The 25,091-nt window shown below is 42.4% G+C and overlaps 1 protein-coding gene and 1 long non-coding RNA gene across 2 annotated transcripts in view; one reads left to right on the top strand and one right to left on the bottom strand.

The window, feature by feature from the left end:
• herc4 (HECT and RLD domain containing E3 ubiquitin protein ligase 4) overlaps positions 1-25,091 on the top strand; it is a 115,495-nt gene that overhangs the window by 42,971 nt on the left and 47,433 nt on the right. Inside the window, exons 8-12 of the mRNA XM_069900828.1 lie at positions 6,431-6,576; positions 7,185-7,261; positions 9,010-9,134; positions 14,610-14,669; positions 15,403-15,514. Of these exons, the coding sequence (XP_069756929.1) occupies positions 6,431-6,576; positions 7,185-7,261; positions 9,010-9,134; positions 14,610-14,669; positions 15,403-15,514 (520 nt within the window). The remainder of the gene's footprint in view (positions 1-6,430; positions 6,577-7,184; positions 7,262-9,009; positions 9,135-14,609; positions 14,670-15,402; positions 15,515-25,091) is intronic.
• LOC138744515 (uncharacterized) lies at positions 9,632-10,920 on the bottom strand. Its single transcript, XR_011345591.1, has 2 exons — positions 10,511-10,920; positions 9,632-9,795 (listed from the first exon to the last, which is right to left on the bottom strand). It is a non-coding gene; the product is annotated as an uncharacterized lncRNA (long non-coding RNA).

The following is a 25,091-nucleotide window of genomic DNA, read 5'->3' as shown; positions in this document are numbered from 1 at the left end:
GAGTTTTCGGCAGTCAAATCACTCAGACTCTTACCTCTTTTGTAATTACTTCTGAGCAGTTTCAACACAGGATTTGTAAGATTGAACTTTGGAAATGACTGCAGAATTGAGCCCAAGCTGAACACACACACACACACACACATACACACACACACACACACACACACACACAGAGTTTTAAAAATAATCCTCTGAATTTCTGTTGTTGCTGGTCTATGATGTAACAGTACATACAAGACATCACATACAACCCTGAGATTTTTGTTACCTGTGGGGCAGGCGGAATTTCTACTTATCAGTAGTGCAAAAAAATCTGTACTCAAGAAAAGATGTGAATACCAAAGAAAGAAATGCACACAAGGAAAGGAATGTAACAGACTCCAATACAGAACATAAATATTCAATTATAAATAATGTGGAATGTAAAATACTTAAATAATTCTGATTGAGTCAGAGTTTAGGAATCTGATAGTGGAGGGGTAGCAACTGTTTCTGAACCTGGTAGTACAAGTCTTGTGGTGCCTAAACCTTTTTGCTGATGGCAGCAACGAGAACAGAGCTTGTCTTGGGTAATGTAGCTCCTTGAGGATTGCTGCTGCTCTCTGACAGTAGCATTCCATGTTGATATTCTTGATGGTGGGGAGAATTTTGCCTGTGATGTACTGGGCTGTATCCTCTATCTTTTGTAAGGCTTTCCACACAAGAGGTATCAATGACCTCATACTAGGCCATGATGCTACGTCAGTAGGCTTTTCAATACACATCTTGCATAGGGTGCAAGAACTTGCAGAACTGTAGATTTGCAAGGCAGGACATAGCTTTCAGTGATGCTCTAGAATTTCCCTGTTAACTCACCAGTACTGTGTTTCCTATATGCCGAATACCTATTATCTCACCAGAGCAGAGTGTTTCCTTTATGCTGTGTATGTAGTCTTGGGTGTAAAATGTATCATTTTCCATCATTTGCTACTGCTGCAGTTTCTTGTTCTTCATTAAATAAATAGACTCAAAACTTTATTAATATGGCTATGGATATTATAAATAAATATATAAATAGCCTCCTCCCTCCATCCCCCCCACCATTCTGTTTGGATGCCTGCCGACAGTTTTCTATACCTTGATGGCTCAAGCCTAAAACATTGATTCTGTATCTTTATCTTTGCTACATAAAGTACACTGTTCAACCTGCTGAGTTTCTCCAGCATGGTGTTTTTAACTGCCTCCTTATTCTAATTTCATTTTCTGAAATTGGCCTTTATACTTGTTATCTGTGGGCAGAAACCAAAAAAAAGTCATGTGTAGATTTGGTGAGAATGGATCCAGGAATTGAGAAAGAAAGTTAAATGTTTCAGGTGAATAACTTCTTCACAATTGGAGAAAGATGGAAATAAAACCAAGTTGGATTGAAATGGAGAGAGGCAAGGACAATGAAATGGAAAATTTATGACAGGGTAGACATCAGGAGAGGTAAGTGACATACCTGTGGTGATTTGCAAGGAGGATAGTGGTAACTAGAATGAAAGAAGGGATATTGAGTCAAGTCTACAGACCTTTTGTCATCTAGGCATGGATAAGAAGGTCAGCATTTATTGCCCCTGATGAGATGGTGTTGAGCTGATTTTAAAAAAAGTTCTTGCTATTCTGTTGGTGAAGACACTAAATTCTAGGTGAAGATGGAAGAATGGAGAAACATTTCCAGTCCAGGTGGGTGTGTAACTTGGCGGTAAATCTGCATTAGTTGGTGTTTCCATATGCTGATGCCCTTGCCCCATTTGGTCGATGAGGTTGCAGGAATTGAGAAGCTTTGATGGCTAAATGCATTGCATTTTGTAGGAGGTATATGGAATGTTAGGACTGCAGTGAATTATTGCCTCGGGTGATAGTTGGGTGTCAGTGAAATGAGCTGCGCTGTTCTTGGTAATATCAAGTTGGATGATGAGCCCTGAAGCAGGATATTGCCCTAAAATTTCAACTGTTCAATGCCACCATGGCCCCCTGAGTTCCTCTCACAATTTGCTTTTTGCTCTAAATTGAAGTATTTGCAATATCTTGTATTTTGATCTTTTTGAGTATATTGACAACTGAAAGTAATTTATCATGCTGTTGATTTGTATCTTATAAGTAGGGCAATGTCTCTGTGGTGTCAGAAGACAAGTCATTCATTCAGAATATTCAATCCCAGGCTTGTTCTTGTAGCAGCAGTAATTGTGTGCTGGTCTAGTGAGTTTCTGGTCAAGGTGACTTGCATAATATTGAGGATAGGATTCTGAGATAGTAATATCATTAGCTATCAAGGAGATGGCTATTAGAGAAAAGGTTGGACAGATATATGGATGAGAAGAAGATGGAGGGTTATGGGCATTGTGCAGGGAGGTGGGACTAGAGAGGGGTGTTTGGTTCGGTGCGGACTAGAAGGGCCTAATGGCCTGTTTCCGTACTGTAAATTGTTATGTTATGTTATGTTATGATTCATAGAGTTGTAAAGCATGGAAGCAGCTCTTTGGCCTAACTCGCCCAATCCATTGTTATCCAAAAAAATCAATTGTCTGTTTGGCCCATTACCTTCTGGACTTTTCTTTCTCCGTGCACCTGTCCAAATGTTTCTGCTATTTTAGTGGTTGTTGTGTTGCCTGTGACAGAATAACCTATGCCTGGATGTTGTTTAGGTCTTGCTACAGGAAAATATGAACTGGTTTATTTACTGAGTGGAATTGAACTTGGTTCAATTATTGCTGATGGAGTAGTAAAAAGTATTTGAACCTGGAGCATTCCCTGATGGTGCTGCAACAGGAATGATTACCCTCCAACAACCTGGTTGCCAAGCACCACCACTATGCTTCAGCATCTGACGTTCAGTTCTGAATTCCGGTGATGTTTGTGTGAAATGTGAATGAATGTTTCCGATTCACAGTAGTTAATTAATGCTCCCACCACCACTTTGCAAAGACGTATCAGTTGGAACTTAAATTAACCACTGTGAATTTCCTCTAAAGAATAGTTGAGTAGTAGAATTTGGGGGGTGGGGGTGGGGAGGGGGTGGTGGTTGATGGTTATGGAGAGTTAGAGAAGGATTATTGTATCGAATCAGAATCCTTCATTAAGATTGAGGGCACAGTGGGTAAATAGCCATTATCTAGACAAAGAGAGAGAGGCAAGAAAAAGGAGGAAGGATCATACAGGGTGGAGTTGGAGATGTTGGAGGGAATGATAGTGGAGTCAAAGGATACCACCACTGGAATCTGAAGTACAGAAGGCACCAACATTTTACCTTGCAGCTGAACAGGTACTCGTGAAGTAAAAACAATAGTGTAAGAGAAAAAAGAAGTTGAGGAAGGGTCATTGATGTTAGCCAGAAGGAGGTTTCCTTGCTCATGTTTGACAAGATACTGTGAGATTTAATGGGGTTAGAAATTGAGGGATGCATTTACTTCTTCCTCCTGTTTGTCTACCACTGTATTTCTTTTGTCCTATTGTTCAGATAATACACACACAGGAATTGTGATAGAGAAGTCTGGTCTGTTGTTTGTAAGGTATGAATCTGCGAGTGCAATTTTGTCGGGCTTTTCTGTATTTTGACACCTGTCTCCCAAAGGTTGACTGGACTGAAAGTAACTTTTCCATCTACTAATTTAGTCAGTGGTCCACCTACTTTTATTCTTTCTGTTTGACTGTAGAAGTAATAATATAACCGACTAGCTTGTTTGGCCACTTCAGAATGTGTTGAAGAATCAATCGTATGGGTCATAAGTCACCTAGAGGGTTGTCAGATTTCTTTTTCTGAAACAATCTTGTAGTTTTTCTTGTCATCATTATCAAGACCAGTTTTTGTTGCTTTCCACCTTTCACATTCTTAATTGAAATTAAATTCCACAGCTACCTGATGTGATTTTAAGTTGGGCCTGGAGATTGAGTCTGATGAATTAATCACTGTGCTACTAGCATAGGGAGAAAAAAAATTGGATCTAAAATAATGAAAGAAAAGTGGGGGGAGGGGAGGGAATGCTATAATTTTGAAATACAAAACTAGCATGTTTGATGAACTGAAATGATTGAATTTGTTGAATCCTGCAAGTTGAAAGCTCAGGAACTGTTTCTTGAGCTAATGCTGAGGAAAAATGTAGGTGACAGTTAAATTCTTTCTTTTTTTTTTGGCTTGGCTTCGCGGACGAAGATTTATGGAGGGGGTAAAAAGTCCACGTCAGCTGCAGGCTCGTTTGTGGCTGACCAGTCCGATGCGGGACAGGCAGACACGATTGCAGCGGTTGCAAGGGAAAATTGGTTGGTTGGGGTTGGGTGTTGGGTTTTTCCTCCTTTGCCTTTTGTCAGTGAGGTGGGCTCTGCGGTCTTCTTCAAAGGAGGCTGCTGCCCGCCAAACTGTGAGGCGCCAAGATGCACGGTTTGAGGCGTTATCAGCCCACTGGCGGTGGTCAATGTGGCAGGCACCAAGAGATTTCTTTAGGCAGTCCTTGTACCTTTTCTTTGGTGCACCTCTGTCACGGTGGCCAGTGGAGAGCTCGCCATATAATACGATCTTGGGAAGGCGATGGTCCTCCATTCTGGAGACGTGACCCATCCAGCGCAGCTGGATCTTCAGCAGCGTGGACTCGATGCTGTCGACCTCTGCCATCTTGAGTACCTCGACGTTAGGGGTGTGAGCGCTCCAATGGATGTTGAGGATGGAGCGGAGACAACGCTGGTGGAAGCGTTCTAGGAGCCGTAGGTGGTGCCGGTAGAGGACCCATGATTCGGAGCCGAACAGGAGTGTGGGTATGACAACGGCTCTGTATACGCTTATCTTTGTGAGGTTTTTCAGTTGGTTGTTTTTCCAGACTCTTTTGTGTAGTCTTCCAAAGGCGCTATTTGCCTTGGCGAGTCTGTTAGAGATGGTTAAAATGGAGATTAGATGGGAGGGGTTGGCAAAGTAAATTGATAGCTGCTAGAATTTCAGGGTCACATGTGAAGACTGAATGGAGGTTCTCAGCAGAATTGTGACAAGCCACTCTCACCCAAAAGAAGGAAGAATTTCCCTTGTCCTTGCATTCCACCTGACCAGCCTCCACATTCAACAGATCACTCTCCATAATTTGTGACATATTTGTGACATCATTTAATGCATCTCCACCTCCAAGCACATCTTATCCTGCCGACCATCTCACCCAATGGGATAATTGATTCATTGTCTCTGGATCACTCTTTCATTTCCGTCAGTGTTCACTCCTCTTTGCACTTCCTTTGCCACAGGAGAAGGTGCATTGCCTATCCTTTTAGCCCCTTTCCTCCTGTCCAACAAAAATCAAAGAGCCCCAATCAGGGTAAAGCAGCACTTGTATTTGGAGGTCCAAGTGTTGGCAGATGTTGGAATCTGGCACAATAAACAAATTGCTGGAGGAACTCAGCACTTAAAGCAGCACCTGTGGGGGGAAGGATTTGTCAATGTTTTGTGTTAAGACCCTACATCAGAACAATTCTTCCTCTCCCCTGAGGCTGTTTGAGTGACTCCAGCAGTTTTGTTTTAACACTTCCATTGCCATTTGTGTGTATCTCATGTTCACATTCAGTTCACCTCTACACTGGGGAATACAAATGTCAATTGAGAGATAGCAGAATACCACTGCCAAATGTAATTTTTGTTTAGCACTAGCCTTTACAGATTGGTAATCTGTTTCTTTTGGTTTCCACCCTATCACAATGTTCCCTTTTGATCAATCAGTTCCCACCCTCTCTGCAACTTGTTTTGTTTCTGATTTCCTTCTCCCTTCCCCATTGTCTCTTCTTCCCCTCCCCCCCCTCAAATTCCCTGGAAGGATCATTGGTAGCATCATTAAGTGTATTTCCAGCATTTTGTTTCTATTTCATATTTCCAGTATCTGCATTATTTTGCTTTCTGATTATGTTTGATTCAGATTGTCAGCCAACAAAAGGCTGCTCTTTGCTATACTATTGCTTGTATTTTGTAAAATTTGCGGATGTAAATCAGACAGATTTTTTTTTAATGCAATCTACTTAGGTTACTAACTAAGCCATGAAGTTTGCCCATGTCTTGAATTTAACAATGCTTAAAATAACAAAAAAAATTCATTCCAAAAGCCTATTTTTAAATTTAAATGCAAACAGTTTGTTTTTTTTAAAATTTTTTTTTTCACACCATAAATCACGTTAGCCATGATATACACTTTTTCTTTTTCACACATATACAGTGACTTTTTCTCCCCCCCCCTCCCTCCTCCCAAGGCACCCCCCCACCCCCCCCCCTCATCCATTTTAGGTATACAATCTAGATGATTACTGGATTTCTGCATAACAAATTGAAAATAGATTTAATTCAGTTTTTCTAAATCAGTGGCCCTTTTAAGACTTTCATTTTGCATTCTGTGGTCTGTAACCAAAAAGTCATTGACTTTAAAATTGTGTGTTTTTTTTTAAACCAAAGGCAGCATACACTTGCATTTGTTCCATCCTCGGGAAAGGTGTACTCCTTTGGTCTTGGTGGAAATGGTCAACTAGGAACTGGTTCTACAAGTAACAGAAAAAGTCCAACCACAGTGAGAGGAGCCTGGATTCCTCATGGTGCCATAAGTATATAATTTTTATGAAAATTAAATTCTCATGTATAATTCCTACCAATGTGTACTTTGCAATACCCATCTCACTAATGCACTGAATAATATTCTGATTAATGATGATTGCTGAATTGTTTTATTTGCAAAAGCTGGATACTGCAAGTACTGGAAAAGGAAAAAAAAGGAACTAAATTCTGATGAAAGGTCATTGACCTGAAACATTAACTCTTTTTCTCTCTCCACATGCTGAGCCTTTCCATCATTTTCTCTTGTTTTCGTTTACACAAATTCATAAATGATTACATTTCAGTTCATATCAATTTTCTCAGTGGATGCCTCAGACTAGCCTGAAGCTCAGTGGAAATAAAGAAATATTTTATCTTTTACAATTTCAAGTTTGAAAAGTAATTGCATCCTGTTCACTCCTCAGAACTTTAGGATCAATTTGCGTTTGTTCCATTCAAACATAGTTTTCCTTCTGGCTTTAATCCAAAGTTGGGGATGTTATCTAGAGATGTGCTTCGGGATCTTCCACTTAGATGTGGAGGTGTTTAAGATTTGAACCAGGTGTTAAGAGATAAAATGGCATTCTGATGTTTTATCCAATGTTATTCAAAATTGCAGATACTCAAGACTATTTTTGTGTGAAAAGAATTTTCTCTGGAGGGGACCAAAGTTTTGCACATTATTGCAGTTTACAGGTAAAACTAAACATTTTATTTGGAATGTTTCTCAAAATGAAAAACTATGATTGACCTATCTTTTTTGAAGTTATGAATCTCATCTTCTCAGTAAAGAGACCAAATATTTCAAGTAGCAAGATATAACCTGTGTAAACTTTGGTGACTTTTTCACTCTCAGTAGTCAGATTTTTTATTAAATTTTTTTTGTGTTAATTTTAAGAAAAAAATGTCCATAAGTACTTCTTATTTTACGTCTCAAACGTGGGTTGGGTGTTTGTTTATGTTTGGTGGCAGTTGATAGTTGAGATGGGGCATGGAGGAAGTCACTCAATAAATGTAATAAATGTCAGATAAATACTTGCTCTGATTCATTTGAAGGTTATACTTGGTCCTGATTTTTCATGTGCAAAGTTACAGGCAATGAAATAATGTTACAAACAGAATGGAAGTTACTGGAGATGATTTAAAAAAAGCTAGGGAAAGGGTAAGGAAAAAAAATTATGTTGAACAAAATAAAAACTCAAAGCAAAAGAGTTATGATAACTCTACAAGTATGATCCTGAGCTTGGAGAAGAAAAACTGGACCCTAATGATGACCAGTATGCTCGTCCAATTGAGAGAGATTGCATGAAAAACATAATACTTTGCTGAGCTAGTTACTTTCCAGAATAAAAAAAAATTCCATTTGAGGCCAATGGATTTGCTAAAAGCTTTAGTAAACAGTAGGTACTGCAGGTTATTTTCTTATCAAGAACAAAAATAATGTTGCAGTATAATCCCTTGGTTGATTGTCATTTATTTACTGAATGCATTTTTTTATTGGAAGCACAAACATCATTATCATTTTGTTTTTCCTAATGCATGCCAAAAGGTTCAAGAAAACTGGATCTACATCTAAAATAAAGCAGCTTTGTTCATTTAAGATATGGGAGGAATTGTACTGCAAAAATTTGTAATTCATAAGTTTAAAATCTAAGAGATTGCTTTATGCACTCAATGAAATTCTGAGTTGCGGGAACAAATAAGAGGTTTGTTAAAGCATAATATCTTGACATGGAGTTTGGATGTTAATCTTCAGAATGATAGGTAAAATTGCTGCCTCCTATGTCATGAATTTCAATGGTGCAAAGATGGGACTCTTATTTGTGTTGTCAAGTAGAGAAGTTCAAGACTTAGAAGATTTAATTTTAGTCCCTGAACTATTAGAATCTTGTTGCAAGGCCTAGTCTTGTTGGAATTCCCAGGCATCATTCTGGTGAATATCTTTTCTGATCCTGTGCCTGTTTAGAAGGGCAGGATCATATTGATTTCAGTCGGGGGGGGGGGAAAAGGGGGTGGGGAGAGAAGAAGCTGGGAGATGTAGGCTAAATTATTTTGTATATTTTTATGCTTTATTTAAATATTATAAATTTTTTAACATCACTGTCAGAGTTGTTAAAAATACAGCTTTTTACAGCAGCCCATCTTTAGTATTAAACATTTTTAGGGGCATTTGGAGGACAGGGCTTTTGTTGCCAGAGGACTTGCTTAGATGATGCAGCTGGATTCCAGAAATGGTGCCAATGAGTTTGTCTGCATCTGGACAAACTAAGCATGGTCCAAAGAGATTGGAACAACATCTGCTGAATTGAAAACAGGCCATTAAGCCCGTTGCTGAGAATGGGCTTCATCAGCACCAATGTTAACTTCTGCAGATCCATCTGCTGAGTTTCAAAAACAATACATCAAGCATTTTTTCACCACTTTATTCTCCTTTTTCATTTCAGAATTCCATGCCACCAGATGACTTCAGATTTTCTCATCCATCAAAACACATATTCACAATAAATGAAGCAATCATCCAGAAATGGATGAGTTATCCTCCTGGAAGGATTCCTTCAGACGCAGCCAAGTAAGCAACCAGTTGTTCTAGTTGTTGTGCACCAGCCATTTTAAAAATTCTTGGCAGATATTTGCTATTTGATTTTGTTCATTATTTAAATTTAACTTAAAATTTAAATTTAGACCTATAGCACGGTAACTGGCCCTTGCGGCCCACAAGCCCATGCTGCCCAATTGACACCCAACTGACCTACACCCCCAGTATGTTTTGAACAGTGGGAGGAAACTGGAACCCCTGGAGAAAACCCATGCAGACACTGGGAGAACGTGCAAACACCTTGCAAACTGTTCAGGATTTGAACCCCGGTCCCGATTGCTGGCTGTGTCAAGGTGTTGCACTCACCACTATACTAACTCTGCTACTTTAAAAAAAATATTTTTCATAAAATAATCTGAATTTGAAATGTGACATGGAATGAAAGGAAGTATTAAAATGGCTGATTGATTTGATATGCTACGTGTTTTGATGGTAGGATTCATCATAGATAAAAGTGTTAATATATGAAATTGTATGGTGTTAAAATTGGTCTTTGTTTTCTTGAATATTGACAAGGTTAATTGATTATGCATGATACAATATCTATTACTTCAATATAGATGAGCATTCTTCTTCCTCTGTCATTCTTGTACCTTGAAATGCCACAGCACAAAAATCTGCAGATGTTGGAAATCTGAAATTAAAAGAAAAAAAAGGAAATATTCAGCATCAGTGAGAAAGGAAGTTGATCAGATATATATATATATATAAAAAAAGTTTCCAGGCAATGAATGTTTTCACCAGAATAAGAGGTTATCCATTCTGTCCTAATTGGGGTCTTTGTGCACATATTGCAATGTCCAGATGCATCCGTAGCCACTAACTGCACACAACATCCTTTCTCCACCAGTACGTACTTATTAGAATGCAGACTTACCTCATTCTGTTTTCCTGCATTTTCACTAGCATATGATTATGGTGTCAATTGCAACTTCTGGTTTAGTTGCAACCTGCAACAATTAAGTGGTCAAGAGAATATATTGACATGTAATTTCAAATATAAAACTATTAATTAAGGAAAATTATAATGAGCACCATTGGATGTTTTGATTGCAGTATAAATATCTAAATTTTGTTTTAAGTTTTAGGCTATCTCAGATTTGCTTGATTTGGACTGTTTAAATGAGACATTCAATGTCCCTCATCAACCAGATTCACAAACCTACCAGATTTACCCTTCATCCTCACTGAAATATGCTTTCCCTGAACACTTATAATCTCACTTTTAAAAGCCTCCCACTTTCCAGCCATTCTCTTGCCTCCAAACCTCCTCTACCAGTCAACCTCTCCATTCCCACTTAATACCTTGTTTCATTTTGTTAACTTTAAATTAATAAAGTTATACTCACTGGTCACATCGTGCTCCTGCTGATATTCAGTCATTGCCCTATCGTGAACCCTAAGTAGAGGTCCAATGTTGCACTGTCTCTAGTAGAGCCCTCAATATATTGATATTGTGGGGGTGTGAGCAGTGGCAGAAACACAGCCACCACGTTGAGGGTCGTTAACAACTTTTTATTCCAATTCAGCACGCCCCTTTAAGGGCAGCAGGAGCTCAGTCACCTGGTGCATTGTGACGTCATAATGGCTGCCCAGGGTGCGCACTGGAAGGGATGCTGGAGTCGGAGAGAAACCTCTGACGACGCCATTTCCCCATGGCTTCCCCACCACGTGGCGATACAAGCGGGGCTGGTTCGCCATGAGGATGTGCACCGCCACACTATATTGCTTTCTTGGACACACTTTACAAATTCCTCACCTTCCAAGTCCTTTGCACAATGGATTACCAGTTAGTATTAGGGTAGTTAACATTTCCATGCAATATTACCATATAATTCTTGCAGCTATCTGCAATCTTTCTACATATCTAATCCTCCAATGAATTGTGTAGTTAAAAATACATATTTGTCAGAGTAATCATTGTTTCAAAATTCTATCCTTGTTGCCTCTGGATTATCTCCCAAGAATATCCTCTCTAATTACTGCTGTATTGTATTCCCTCAACAAAAAGGCAACACTCCTCCTCCCCCCTCCCTACCTGTGGCATCTGATCTGGAACGTTGAGCTGCCACTCTTGTCCTTCTTTCAGCCATGGTTCTGTTATGGCTGGAGTATTTCAGTCCCCGGTGTCCAATCACACCTTGAGTTTATCTACCTTACCTGTTAAGCTCCTTGCATTGAAATAAATCCAGTTTAAAGCGTCATTCCTTCTTCTCTTTTTTCACACTCCTGCCTGTTCTGTTTACTAAACTTGCTCTCTTTGTCTCCAGTATTTCCCTCAACCTCATCTGCTTCTGCTCTGGGTCCCACTCCCCTCTGATCTTCTTCAACCCTCTTGAGCAGCTTCAGCAAATCTCTTGTTCCCCTGCAGGTGACCTCTAACCCTCAAGATCCCAATGATCCAAGAGCCTGAATCACTGTACCAGCACTCAGCCATACATTCTTCTGACCTATCTTTCTATTCCTAGCCTCATGACCATGTGGCACTGAGAGTAATCCGGAGGTTACTAATCTCCAGATCCTACCTGTCAGTCTCTTTCTTAACTCTGCAGAACCTCGTCTTTTTTTTTTAAACCTACATCATTGATCCAATGTGAACAATGACCTCTGACAGCTTGCCTGCCTTCCTTCCTTGAGAATATTTTGTAACTCCATAGAGGCATTCAGGATACTGGCACCCAGGAAGTAACACACCTGTCTGCCCCCTTAACTCTTGGAGTTACCTAAGAAGTATACCCTTCTCACTTGAGCCAGTCATGATGTCACCGACAGTATCCAAACCTGTTACTAAGGGGAATGGCCACAGGAGACCCAGCACTGTCTAACAACTTCTTTTACCTTTCCTGGCAATCACGCAGCCTGCATCTCCGTCACTAAAACTGCTATCTCTGATCCTTTCAGCCACTGAATGATCCTGGGTTCAATTAACTTCAGCTCCAATTGCTTTACACCAACAGTGAGGAGCTGCAGCTGGATGCTGCACCCACAGATGTAGACACCATGGACTTTGGAGGTTTTCTTGATATCTCACATCCTGAAGGAGGAGCATATCTCTGCCATCCCAACCACATTCTCCAAGAAGTTAAAAAAAAAATGTCTGTCCCTAGCTATTGTAAGGTAAAACATCATGAGATGGGAATGTGTAGGGAGTTACCCTGTACAGGGCAGTAACAAGAAGGGGAGGTGTCCTTGTACTCCTGTTAGGTAAAACATCATGAGATGGGAATGTACAGGGCTGTAACAAGATGTAAATGCATCCTTGTACTTACAAGATAAGAGAGACATTGATGGATTGAGAGGCAGGAAGCTAGCAGGGAAAGGATAGCAACAGTTTTAGTCATTGGACAAGTAATGATATGATGATGTTCTAAGCATGTATCCAAGGGTATAAAAAATCACCATTTTGCTGATAACGGCAGAATGCATTCTCCGACTAACATGTTTAGTCGCAAGTGTTACAATCCGGTAATAAAGAACAAAGAACCCTGATTTCGACTCAGCCTGGTGTTTGTCTCACTCATTCATGAACAAAGCAGACCTAACACTATACACTTACTCAGTTCTCTCGCTGAAGTCCAATCTTCAGCATGTACCTTCAACCACAGCACTGCCACTCCCAAAAGGGAATCTTTGCTCTACCCACTCTTCCTTTTGCAAACAAAGAATTGCTAAAGGTACGGGCACACTGAACTTATCTCGGCTGCACCATTTCATCGGATGCAAGGATCGACAACGAGATAGACAACAGACTCGCCAAGGCAAAACTCAGCAACTCAGATAGCACTTACGAGTAGAAACAGCCAATCAAAATCAAAATCAGACTTGAAGACTAATGGAGAATTGGTGATATTGCGTATATAAAATGGGAAAGAACCTGGGGAAGGAGCTCAGGAGAGAGAGAATATTGGATAGAACGTGTGCATGGTTTAAAAAAATTTAGACATACAGCACTGTCACAGGCCAATTCGCCCCTGTGAGTCCACGCTGCCCAATTTACACTCCGTTAACCGACATTCTAGTACGTTTTTTGAAGGATGGAAGGGAACCGGGAACCCAGAGAAAACCCATGCAGACATGGGGAGAACGTTCAAACTCCTTACAAACGGCACGGCATTTGAACCCAGGTCCAGTCCCGATCGCTGTAAAGGCGTTGCACTAACTGCGACACGAACCATGCTGCCTTTGGAGGGGCAGTAGAGAGGGGAAACTATAAGGAAGAGGGAATTGGGGAAAGAAAAATTAGAGGGTAAAAACATAAGTACAGGAGTGGATAAAGAAGAGGTGGAAACAGTGGAATTGGATGGGGATGGGAGTTCCCAGATAAAATTGGAAAAATCAATGTTCCTGCTGTTAGGTTTAAGACTGAGCAGGAGAAATATGATCCCAAGGCCAAAGGCAGACATGTCACTGCAGGAATAATTGAGGGGGTTAAAAAGGTTGGCTATAGGAAAGTTGAGTTTAGATGCTCAAACACAGCATAGGTGTTCATCAAAGTGGGCACCCAATCTATTTGGTCTCACTGATGTAGAGGAGGGTATTCTTTTATTGACTGTTGTACCTTGCAAAGAGCCAGTCAAACCCTCTACTCCAATTCCTGGCTGGATAATCACTGCTGCTCACCCAGCACTCTTTTAAACATTTTTCTGTTCTCCCCTGATTTCTCTCTGAAGTTAAACTTTTAAACTGATCTCATTGAATTCAATAGGAAGAAACAGCTGCTGGGAGAATGCTAGATAGGCCTTTTTTTTATTTGATGCAAGTAAATTTAATTGTGTTATTTTTGTGTTTTAATCCCTTACAATGTTTTAGTTTTAATTTTTAATAGTTCATGAATATCTTTGACTATTGCTAATTCTAGTTGATTTTCAGTAATAACTTTAATCTGGTGACTTTAAGGATATAAAAATTATGTTGGAATGTAGCAGACTATTTATACCTCTTGTGTGATGAATCGTATCAACTGGTCTCTCAGTGAAATACTATGTCTGCGACAACATTGGAAAAAAATGTGGTTCGACAGAAGACCTGTCAATCCTGGATCATTGGAAATTTGCCTGTAACTTAAAAATAGGCACAGAAGTAATCAAGTTCCAAAAAATTTTCCTTTGCTTAAGTATGCCTAAATATTCTTTATTGAAGGTGCATTGATCTCTGAAATATTACTAAATTATCATAAACAAGAAATCACTTTCATATTCTTGAAAGATTTTATTGTGGTGGTATGGCCTTCCCAGGAAATTGGGAAAAGGCCACTGATGATCTTTGTTAAAACAAAGGAGAGTGAATTTCTTTAAAAGTTTGACCACAAAAGCAAAAGAACTTGCAATTTTTTCCCCTCAGAATTCAGGGATTTGTCATTCATTCTGAAGTTAAAGCTCAGTTGAAGAGCAGAGAAAAATCTTTAATTATGGAACACTTGTAACTCGTCTTATATGTTTATTCCCCTAGTGAGGTTGATACTGTGTTTTCATCAGCGGGCTGCCTAAATGGAAGCTTTCTTGCCTACAGGTAATGCAATTTTAAAGATCTCATATTTATGTAGCATGTTGAATACACTGCAACTTTGACACCCATGTATGAGCTACTTGTGAAACTGCATTTATCCTGTTTCCATCTTGGGGTACTGGCTATGTAATGAAGTATATTATATTGAGGTTGCATTCTGAGAATCTTTAATATTCTAGAATGGCTTTAAGAAATCAGTAAAAATAAATTATTGTCTACAGAGTTGAATGATCTAGTTGCAAATATTTCATCTCAAACCAGAAGAGATGCTGCCTTTTGCATCTTTGAAATTTGTTCAAATTGCATCTCTAACCCCTTGTATTTAAAAGAATGCTAGTGATGAATTAATGAAATGCATGGCACCTTTTAATATATCAAGTTCCATAGATTAAGCACTTCCAAATCAGTTGATTTCAAAGTGATGTTCTTTTATGCAACTAGAAAATCCATCAGCTCCCTGGTCATTTTGGATTTGGGGTGCTTGTATCGCAAAGTTACTGGTATTTAATTTTACCTCCAAAAAGACTTAATGCCCGACAAAGGGCCCAGGACCAAAATGTTGATTATCCTTTCCCTGTGGATGCTGCATGACCTGCTGAGTTTCTCCAATATCATTATACATTGCGCGGGGGGAATAAAATAAGATTTAGCATTAAAACTTGTCTAATAATTGATTAACTATAAAGGCTGCGACATTCAGATATGTATCAACTAATTGATAGCATTTGTCTTTCAGCAATGATGATCATTATAAAACCAGTTCCAAGTTCTCAGGGATCGACATGAATTCAGCTAGATTATTATTCCACAGACTCGTACAGTCTGATCATCCCCGTATTTGTCAACAGGTATTGTGTGTTTAGCTGTCTTTGTATAATAGAAAATGTTATTTTCAGCATGTTCTTTGCAGTTCTATAAAGCTTTGATTTTATGCAGTTCTAGTCACCTCATACAGGAAAGACGAAGAAGCTTTAGAGCAGTCGTTCTCAACGGGGGCCACAGACTGAAATCATGACTTTTTTTATGTAGTTGGTTGAAGAGGTACGGAAGAAACCAACTAAACTTGACAGCTTCACAGGGAAGGGTCCCATAAGTTTGAGCATGGTCTTAAGGGGGGCATAGCTAAAAAGAAAAGGTTGAGAATGGCTGCTTTAAAGGGTGCAGAGGAGATTTACCTGGATGTTGCCTTCAGTGGGGAATGTCTTATGAAGCAAGGTTGACCAAACTTGGGCTATTCTCTTTGGAGTAACAAAGGATGAGAGGAGAGTATATAAAATTGTGAGTGGCATTTTTTTAACTAGGATGCCAACAACAAGTACCAGAGGACATCTATTGAAGGTGATTGGAGGAAAGTTTAGGGGAGATGAGAGGAATTTTTTTTAACACAGGTGCTTGGAATGCATTGCTGGGGTTGGTGGTGGAGATTAGTACAGTAGGGATATTTAAAAGAGTCTTCAATAGGCACATAGATTTCAGAAAAATAGAGGGTTATGGATGTGTTGAAGCGAAGGGTTAGTTTGTGGTGGAGTAGTTTTATAAAGTTCGACAAACTTGCAAATGCCAAAGAGTCTGTTCTGTGTTGTGATGTTCTATTTTGGTTGAGGCTCTGAAATAAAAAAAGTAGCTGATTTTGTTTTTATTGCCTATCAGTTTTGTTTTAGCATTTGGATTCATTCAATATAATTTCCGTCAGATTTTTGCTGGATTGAGTATACGAGATACCCTTTCTGCTTTGAAGTGATGGGGGAGCACTGTTTAACAGCTGATAAATGTGCCACATGTGGCTGAATGGACTACTTGGTTCAATTGTTGAATACTCTGTTCTGTTTTCCAAACTGAAAGGTGCCTTGGAAAGCTTGTCAGCAGAAGTGCGAGAAAATAAATTTTCATTTCAACAATCTAATAAATAGATTGGTTTTATATTTTACTTATTAGCCAATGATCTCGCAAATGATTGTTCAGCAAGATAAATAGTAATTGATCTGTTTTAGTGGCCTGCAGGCTGACACGGGAAAAGACCGTCAAATGCGGTGACCAAGCAAGCACCACACGGGATGGGAGACCCGCTCTCATTGGCTGCAGTAATAGCAGCCAAATCAACCATTCACCATCAGTGGATCGCAGGGGATCTAATCTGGGCCTGAGGATCTGAGGCAGCCAATCGGCAGCCAGCTCTGCTCAAACCACGCCTCGGTGGTGACGCAGCTGGCTGCATCTCAATAAGCTTGGTGTCGACTACACTCCTTTCGTGTGAGAGTCTTCGTTCTTGTTATAACCTCAAGCTATAACTACGCCATACCTTGATCTATCACCGTAGTGACCCACTACACTGTGTAATATGCTCTCTTGTACTAGCTTAAAGACTGTATACCTGTGCTACTTTCTGTAGAGGAGAATGAAGTTCAATTCTGGAATTAGTTCAATTCTGGATTAGTTTGTTTATACCTTTTGCTATTAAACCAGCAATAAATACTAATTTTAGTTGAGACATTAAAAGAAAACCTACCATTGAATCTTTTCGATATGCTCATGTTTTCAACTGGGATTATTAATAAATAAAGGATGAAATTTAAGGCTCTGCTTGGGATTTATGAAAAGGATCTGGTGCAATTGTTCCACTTTTCCCCATCACCCCCTATCCACTCTTGTCAGCCTACCTGTTTCTCCTTGCCTACCTTCACTTTACTGCATATAAGATGTTGAGGCACAACTCCAAGTGTTGGAAAAGGTGAGAACATGATAACAAGATGAAACGGAAATTGCCATATGAGGCTGGCAGCTATAACTCTACAAACTTTTAAAAAAATCATACTGTGTGCTGAAACTCCTCTGCTTCTTTGCCACGATATATCAGTAAAAAGCATCACCAAAAAGAAATTATTTTTCCTTTTTAAACATTAATGCATGTGATTTGCATTAATTAAGTTAAAAAGCATGGATTCATAATCTACATTACAGCTGATTAGATTTATTTGAGAAAGATTAAAGAATATTTAGATGGTGAACTTTAAAGTGATGTAGAAATCATACTCAGTGACCTTAAACGAGGGATTCTGTTTTCAGCATCACTCCTATACAATCACTGAACTTTCTAATACAATCCTAAATCCTTTTCCAATCCAGCATCCTTAAGAAAAAGGACCAATAATCCATCAGGAACTAAACAGAAATGTCTGCTGATGCTGGGGTCTAGTGCAGTACACAAAATTGCTTGAGAAACTCTGCAGGTCACACAGCATCCAAGAGAAGTAAAATGCTATGAATGTTTTGGGCCTGAGCCCTTTGTCAAGATTGATTTTTGTATCTTTTGGGGTTTTTTTTTGGTTCATGTTTCTTTTGCTTTTCTTTGACTGTAAAAGGTGCTTCAGGCAATTTCTGCCGATGGCAAATCTGTCTGCCTTGCGGCAGGAAAAAGCAATTTTGTGTAATATGAGACTGTTCTATTACATGTGAGCAAGGACTGCTTCTTTATATGAGAATCTGGGAATGGAATTAAATGTTGCAGTCATCACAAAGTATCCTTCTCTTGGTCTTATTCTGGGAAACAAGTTATTTATGAAATAGCCAAAGTGGATTACTGAGGAGTGCTGGAGTGAGGAACTGCTGTATGGGCAAGGTGGCTTGTTACAACCACAGTTAGATCATTCTAGTGTGATTCTAGATCATGGAGAATTTTACCTAATTTCTCATTGGCTTAAATTATGGTTCTGTGGCGGCTCACTCTCTCATGGCAAACCGCCCCACGTGTAATGCCACATGGCGGGGGCAGCCATGGGAAGATGGCACCGTCAGGGGTTCTTCCTGATTCAAACCTCCCTCTCAGCACGCGCCTTGGACAGCGATTATAATGTCACCACACACGTGGCAACTCAGCCCATGCTATCCTTAAAGGGGCGCACGCTAAATTCAAATAAACAGTCGTTAACAACCCTCAATGTGGTGGCTGTGCTTTCTTCAACTGTGCAGGGCGCCACAGTGGTGACCCCGACGAGCCCAGATGCCTTTCTGGACTCAAAAGTATGGATTTGGCTGAGGTCAACGCCGTGGCAGTCAAGCTGCCCCCCTTCTAGACCCATCGCCCGCGCACGTAGTTGGGCCAGGCGGAAGCACAATTCCACCTTAGAAACATCTCAACAGACACCACGATGTTCTACCACGTCGTGAGCGCATTGGATCAGGACACAGCAGCCAGGGTGGACGACCTCATCCATAATTCTCTAGCTGAGGGTAAATATGCCACTCTCAAGAACTTGCTCCTGGAGACATTTGATCTCACCCCCACCCCCAGCAACAAGCTTCAAGGCTCTTGCACCTGGACGGGCTTAAGGACCGCAGCCCGTCGGCGTTAATGGACGAAATGCTGGCCCTGGCGGAGGATCATAAGCCTTGCTTCCTCTTCTGCCAGATTTTCCTTGAGCAAATGCCAGAAGATATACAGCTGCTCCTGGCAGATGAGGATTTCGCGGACCCAAGCAAGGTCAGTGCCCGAGCGGATGCCCTCTGGCACATGAAGAGGGAGAACGAGGCCGCCCACAACCAGGTTTCAAGACCAGGAACCAGTTGACTGCAAGCCGCCCCCAAGCACAAGCCAGAAGAGCGTCATCCGACCTGGTGCTACCAGCACTGGGAAGCCCAAGCCCATAAGTGCTGCCAACCCTGTAGCTTCCAGGGAAGTGACAAGGCCAACTACCATTGATGGCTGCAACGGCTGGCCATGTGAACAGCCACCTTCATGTCACCGACAAATCCACCGACAGGTGTTTCCTGATGGACACAGGGGCCGAGCTGAGTGTCCTACCCCCTACAGTGCTAGAGACTCACACCCGATCGCCCGGTCCAACCCTGCAGGTGGCCAATTGTTCCACCATCAAGACCTTCGGCACCCGCAGGGTACAGATCCAGATCGGCAAAGAAAAATTCCATTGGAGGTTCGTGCTGGCCTCGGTGGGCACTGTGCTGTTGGGGGCTGACTTCCTGAGGGTTCATGGATTGCTGGTCCACATGAAGGGCAAGAGGCTGGTCAACACCTGCATCTTCCACTCCGTGTGTTTGGACACCGCAGACGCCTGCAGACCCAAAATCGCTGCTGTGGCCACCGCCAGGGATGAGTATGCCAAGATACTCCACGAATTCCCTGCCATCTTGGAGCCACACTTCAATACCACCTTCCCCAGACATGGAGTTTTCCACCATATCGCCACGCAAGGCCCCCCCATTGCACACCTGCTGCTCCCTGAAAAACTACAGCAGGCGAAAGAGGAATTCTCAAGGCTCCAAGAGTTAGGGATCATCCGCCGTTCAGTCTGCGCCTGGGCCTCACCACTCCATATGGTCCCCAAATCGTCAGGAGGCTGGAGACCCTGTGGACACTACCGACGCCTAAGCAACGCCACAACTCCCGACAGGTACCCAGACCCTCACATACAGGATCTCTCGGGCATCCTCCACGGCACGCAGCTCTTTTCCAAAGTCAACCTGGTGCGGGGATATCACCAGATCCCAGTGCACCCCGACGACGTTGGAAAGACTGATCATCTCCCCGTTTGGCCTTTTTGAATTCCTCCGTATGCCATTCAGGTTAAAGAGACGTTTCAGTGCCTCATGCACGCAGTGGGAAGGGACTTGAACTTTGTATTCATCTACTTAGATGATATCCTGATCGCCAATCGCAACCGTGAAGAACACAAGGGCCACCTCCGCACCCTGTTTGCCCGGCTGGCGATGTTCGGCCTCACGGTCAACGCGGCCAAATGCCAGTTCGGGAAGCATTCGCTGCAGTCCCTGGGATACATCATCTCGGCGGCTGGGGCTGCTCCAGTGCCGGAAAAAGTGGTAGCTGTCCAACGTATCCCCAAACCTGCCACCCTCAAAGGCCTGCAAGAGTTTGTGGGGATGGTGAACTTTTACCATCAGTTCATCCCCAGCGCTACCCGTACCATGCATCCACTGATTGCCACGAAGGAAAAAACTTTATCCTGGTCGTAAGAGGCAGGCAAGGTGTTTACGGTGACGAAGGAAGCCCTCGCCAGTGGGACGCTGCTGGTACACCCACACCAAGAGGTACAAGCGGCATTCTCGGTGGACGCTTCAGCCACGGCGGTTGGAGTGCTGGAGCAATGGTTTGTGCGCCATGGCCTTTTTCAGTAAGCAGCTGCACCTGCTGGAGATTAAGTACAGCATGTTTGATCGGGAACTCCTGGCACTGTACTTGGCCATCTGCCATTTCTGCTATTTCCTGGAGGGCAGAGGCTTCATGGTCTTCATGGACCACAAGTCCTTTACCCAGGCACCCACTATGGCCAAGGATCCCTGGTCAGCCAGACAACAGTGCTCACCTCTCTTTCATGTTGGAATTCTCTACCGACATCCACCACAGGGCAGGTAAGGATAATGTGGTAGCGGATGCACTCTCACCCGTCCTTCAATACTCAAGCCCCCGGCCTGGGCTATACGCATCTAGCCCAGGCCCAGACGCAAGCCCTCTGGTCCACCATCTCGGGCCTTGACCTCAAAGACCTCCAGTTGCCCAACAGCCCGGACGCGCAGCTATGCGACGTCTCCACAGTCCCACCACGCCCAGTAGTCCCACCGCAGTGCAGGGCAAGAGTTTTCAGTCTAGTCCACGACCTTGCTTATCCCTCGGTGAAGACAACCGTACGGATGATGGTGGAGCTATTCGCGTGGCTAGCACTTAAGAAAGAGGTGCCGGAGCTGGCTAGGAACTGCACCAAGTGCCAGGCCTCCAAGATCCACAGGCACACGCAGGCCCCAATCCAACCTTTTGACTCGTCAGTGCGGAGGTACCAGCACATCCACGTTGATCTCGTCGGCCCTTTGCCAATATCCAGAGAGGCACACTATCTACCTACGATAGTGGACCGAGCCATGAGATGGCTTGAGGCCATCCTGATCAGAGAGGCTTCGGCAGGGATGTGCTAGGACACATATATCATCAGCGACAAGGGCGCCCAGTTTACTTCTGCACTATGGGCCCAACTGGCAAGACTCTTGGGGGTTAAACTCCACCAGATCACTGTCTATCACCCGTAATCCAACGGTTTGGTGGAGAGGTTTCACCGGCACCTAAAGTTTGCTCTCGTGGCCCATCTCACCAGCTCAGACTGGACAGACAAACTGCCCTGGGTCCACCTCAGGATCAGGACGGCACCCATGGAGGACCTGCAAGTCTCGTCAGCAGAATTGGTATATGGCACTCCACTCTCCCTGCCCGGCAAGTTATTCGGCCCAGAAGCAGGCACAGCACCCAAGGACGCGAACCTGCTGGCAGATCTCTGCAGGAAACTGGCCTCCCTGACCCCTCCACCCCATCACACTACGGCACCTGGCCATCCCACCGCCCCAAGGAACTGGACTTGGCACAGGTTGTGTTCGATCGGAGAGGACCACAGCGGCACCACTTCAGTGCCCGTATGAAGGTCCGTATAAGGTCCTCTGGGGATCTGGCGGAACTTTCACTGTAGACTTGGGGGGGAAGGAGGAACTTTTTACAGTGAACCGTTTGAAGGCGGCCCACCTGGACTTGTCGCAGCCAGTACAAACGGCCGTGCCCAAGTGGCGGGACGCATTGCCGGTTTTGGGGGGTGTTGTGTGGCGGCACACTCTCTCGTGGCGAACCAGCCTCGCGTGTAACGTCACGTGGTGGGCAGCCATGGGAAGATGGCACCATCAGGGGTTCTTCCTGATTCAAACCTCCCTCTCAGGACGCACACCTCAGGCAGTGATTATGATGTCACCACACACATGGTGACTGAGCTTGTGCTGCCCTTAAAGGGGGACGCACTAAATTCAAATGAACAGTCGTTAACAATTCTCAACGTGCTGGCTGTGCTTTCTTCGACTGTGCAGAGCGCCACTGTTCCTTGATTCACACTTGAGGGCACCACAATTGCACTCCAGAGGAAGCTGAAGAGAATGTAGAGGGAATAAAAATGGAATTGATGTATGATGGTATTTTATTTAAAATTTAGGCATACAGCACGGTAACAGGCCATTTCATCCCTATGAGTCAGTGCCTCCCAATTTACACCCCATTAACCTATGCCCTGGTACTTTTGTTGAAGGGTGGGAGGAAACGCAGACATGGGGAGAACATACAAACTCTTTACATACAGCACGGGATTCAAACCCAGGTCCAATCCCGATTGTTGGTTCTGTAAAGGCATTGCGCTAACTGCTACGCCAAGTAATTGAGGATTTGAGGTCATTGAGGATTGCTGTGTGTCTATCTATCTGTGGGTTATAATTTTGAGATATCAAGTTTATTATCATCTCTATGTATGCAATCTGACAAAACAGTGTCTCTCCAGACCATGGCGCACAAACAACACAATACACAGTGCATAATGATCACATAAATAATCATAAATATATAAATATTTGGGATGGTTACACGGTTACAGGATTCTGTTCATCAGCCTCTCAGCCTGCAGGAAGAAGCTATTCCCAGCTTGACAGTTCTGATTTTGAAGCTCCTGTACCACCACCTTGATGGTAGTGAGCTAAACATGGTGTGTGCTGGATGGAAAAGTTCTTTTATAACCCTATTTTGAAAATACTGCTGTTAAATGTTGTCTATAGAGAAAAGGGAGGCCCCAGTTATCCTCTCGGCTGTTTTAATGATCCTCTATTGATTTCTGGTCTGATGTTTTGCAGCTACCATACCACACAATGAAGGCATTCTCAATAGTACTGCTGTACTCCTCAGCTTCCTTAAGAATTAGTAGTCACCGCTGCGCCTTCCTGACAAATTAGGAGGTGTTGTGAGTCCAGGATAGGTTGTTCCTTGCATGGACGCCAAGGAACTTTGTGGTCTCCATTTTCTCTTCAGTGGAACTGTTGAGTAGCGGAGATTGGTCAATCTTCGTCCTCCGAAAGTCCACAGTCATCTCCTTTGTCTTTTCCACGTTGAGACTGGTGGTTCTCGCATCAGTTTACAAGACTTTCAACCTCTTCTCTGTAATGAACTCATCGTTGATGCTGATGAGGCCAACTACTGATGTATCATCTTCAAATTTGATGATTCTAGTGCAACTGAATCTGACATTGCAATTGTAAGTCAGTAAAGGCTGAGCACATAGCTAGTGCTCGGAGTGACAGGGCTTGAGATTTTGTAACCAACCTGGACAGACTGTGGACTTTCTGTCAAGAAGTCCAGAATCCATTTGCAGAGAGGGCTCTTGAGTCCCAGCAAGGATCTTTATCCACCAGCCTCTGAAGGTCAGTCGTGAGCTGGTTAATGAACTTGTAAGGCATCGTTCTCCAGATGGGCATGGGCGGAGTGCATCATCTGTGCACCAGTTTGGATAGTAGGCAAACTTGAAGGTGTTCAATCACCAGCCACTCAAAGCACTTCATGATCATCACTGGGTATCTGTTATTTAGTCCGGTTACTGTAGCTTTATTGGGCGCAAACTGCTTCAGGGAGATGTTGTGGACGTCCAATTCAACCTCTGTCAGCTGGGCAGCAAAGCCTTTCGGCACCTGTCCAGAAATGTTACCTAGACCCGGTTATTCACCCTCGATAGGATCTTCCTCACCTCAGCTGCAGCTACGCAGTGTGCCTGTTCTTCAGGGAGAGACAAGGCTTTCTTTGATGTCCCCTTGTTTTTCTTATCAAACCATGCATAGAAGTTATTCCATCTGTCAGGGAGGTAGACATCATTGTCATTGACCTGCAAGGTTGACAGAGTCAATTATGGTTTGCTGGTGTCTGTGAATTCTCTGTGGATTCCTGAGTTTTTCCTTCCTGATTACAGTTGCACTTGCCGTTCCCTTCTCTCAAGTTCACCTCCTTTGGGCTGTAGTAAGACCTGAAGAAAAAGGGTCCTTGTTGAATTCAGACCTGTTTGTTGATCGGTGCCAAACAGTGACTGCAACTCAGAAGTTAAAGGAACGTTATGCGTGGAAGGACAACCTGATGGCTCATTAGATCTGTTCACTGCAAAGGCAATCCAGCTAATCCCCTTCTTGAAAATTCTTTCAAATATGGTCTTCCAGCATTGCTTTAAAATAGGCAATAAACAGTTCTGCCAGATTATATTTTGTGCAAAATATTCCTCTGTATTTTTAAATTTTTACCATGAGGAGTTTTTTTTTAAGAGTGAATCTTATTTTATTGTTGTTATTCTATTCTCAAAAATATCCAGGGTACAAAAGCAGGAACAGCAAATAAGTACTTTTCGAGTCTTTAGGAGTCTTTTGCTTCCAGCCCAACATCTGAATGGAAATGGAATTCAAAATTTGCTTGGTTTTGAGCAGTTTTTAAAAATCAGGTGTAACCTCGAAGAAAAGTAAAAGCAATTGAGTCCTGATTTTAAGTTTACCCATTTTATATATTTTACTTGTAAGCATTTTTCATCTATCCATAATACACTTGAAAACAGGACAGAGGAATGGATCAGAAAA

This window comes from Narcine bancroftii, chromosome 10 (assembly GCF_036971445.1).
Source record: "Narcine bancroftii isolate sNarBan1 chromosome 10, sNarBan1.hap1, whole genome shotgun sequence".
Classification (NCBI taxonomy): Eukaryota; Metazoa; Chordata; class Chondrichthyes; order Torpediniformes; family Narcinidae; genus Narcine; species Narcine bancroftii.
Note: the sequence above shows the minus strand (reverse complement) of the source record. Positions and strands in the feature narration are given on the sequence as shown.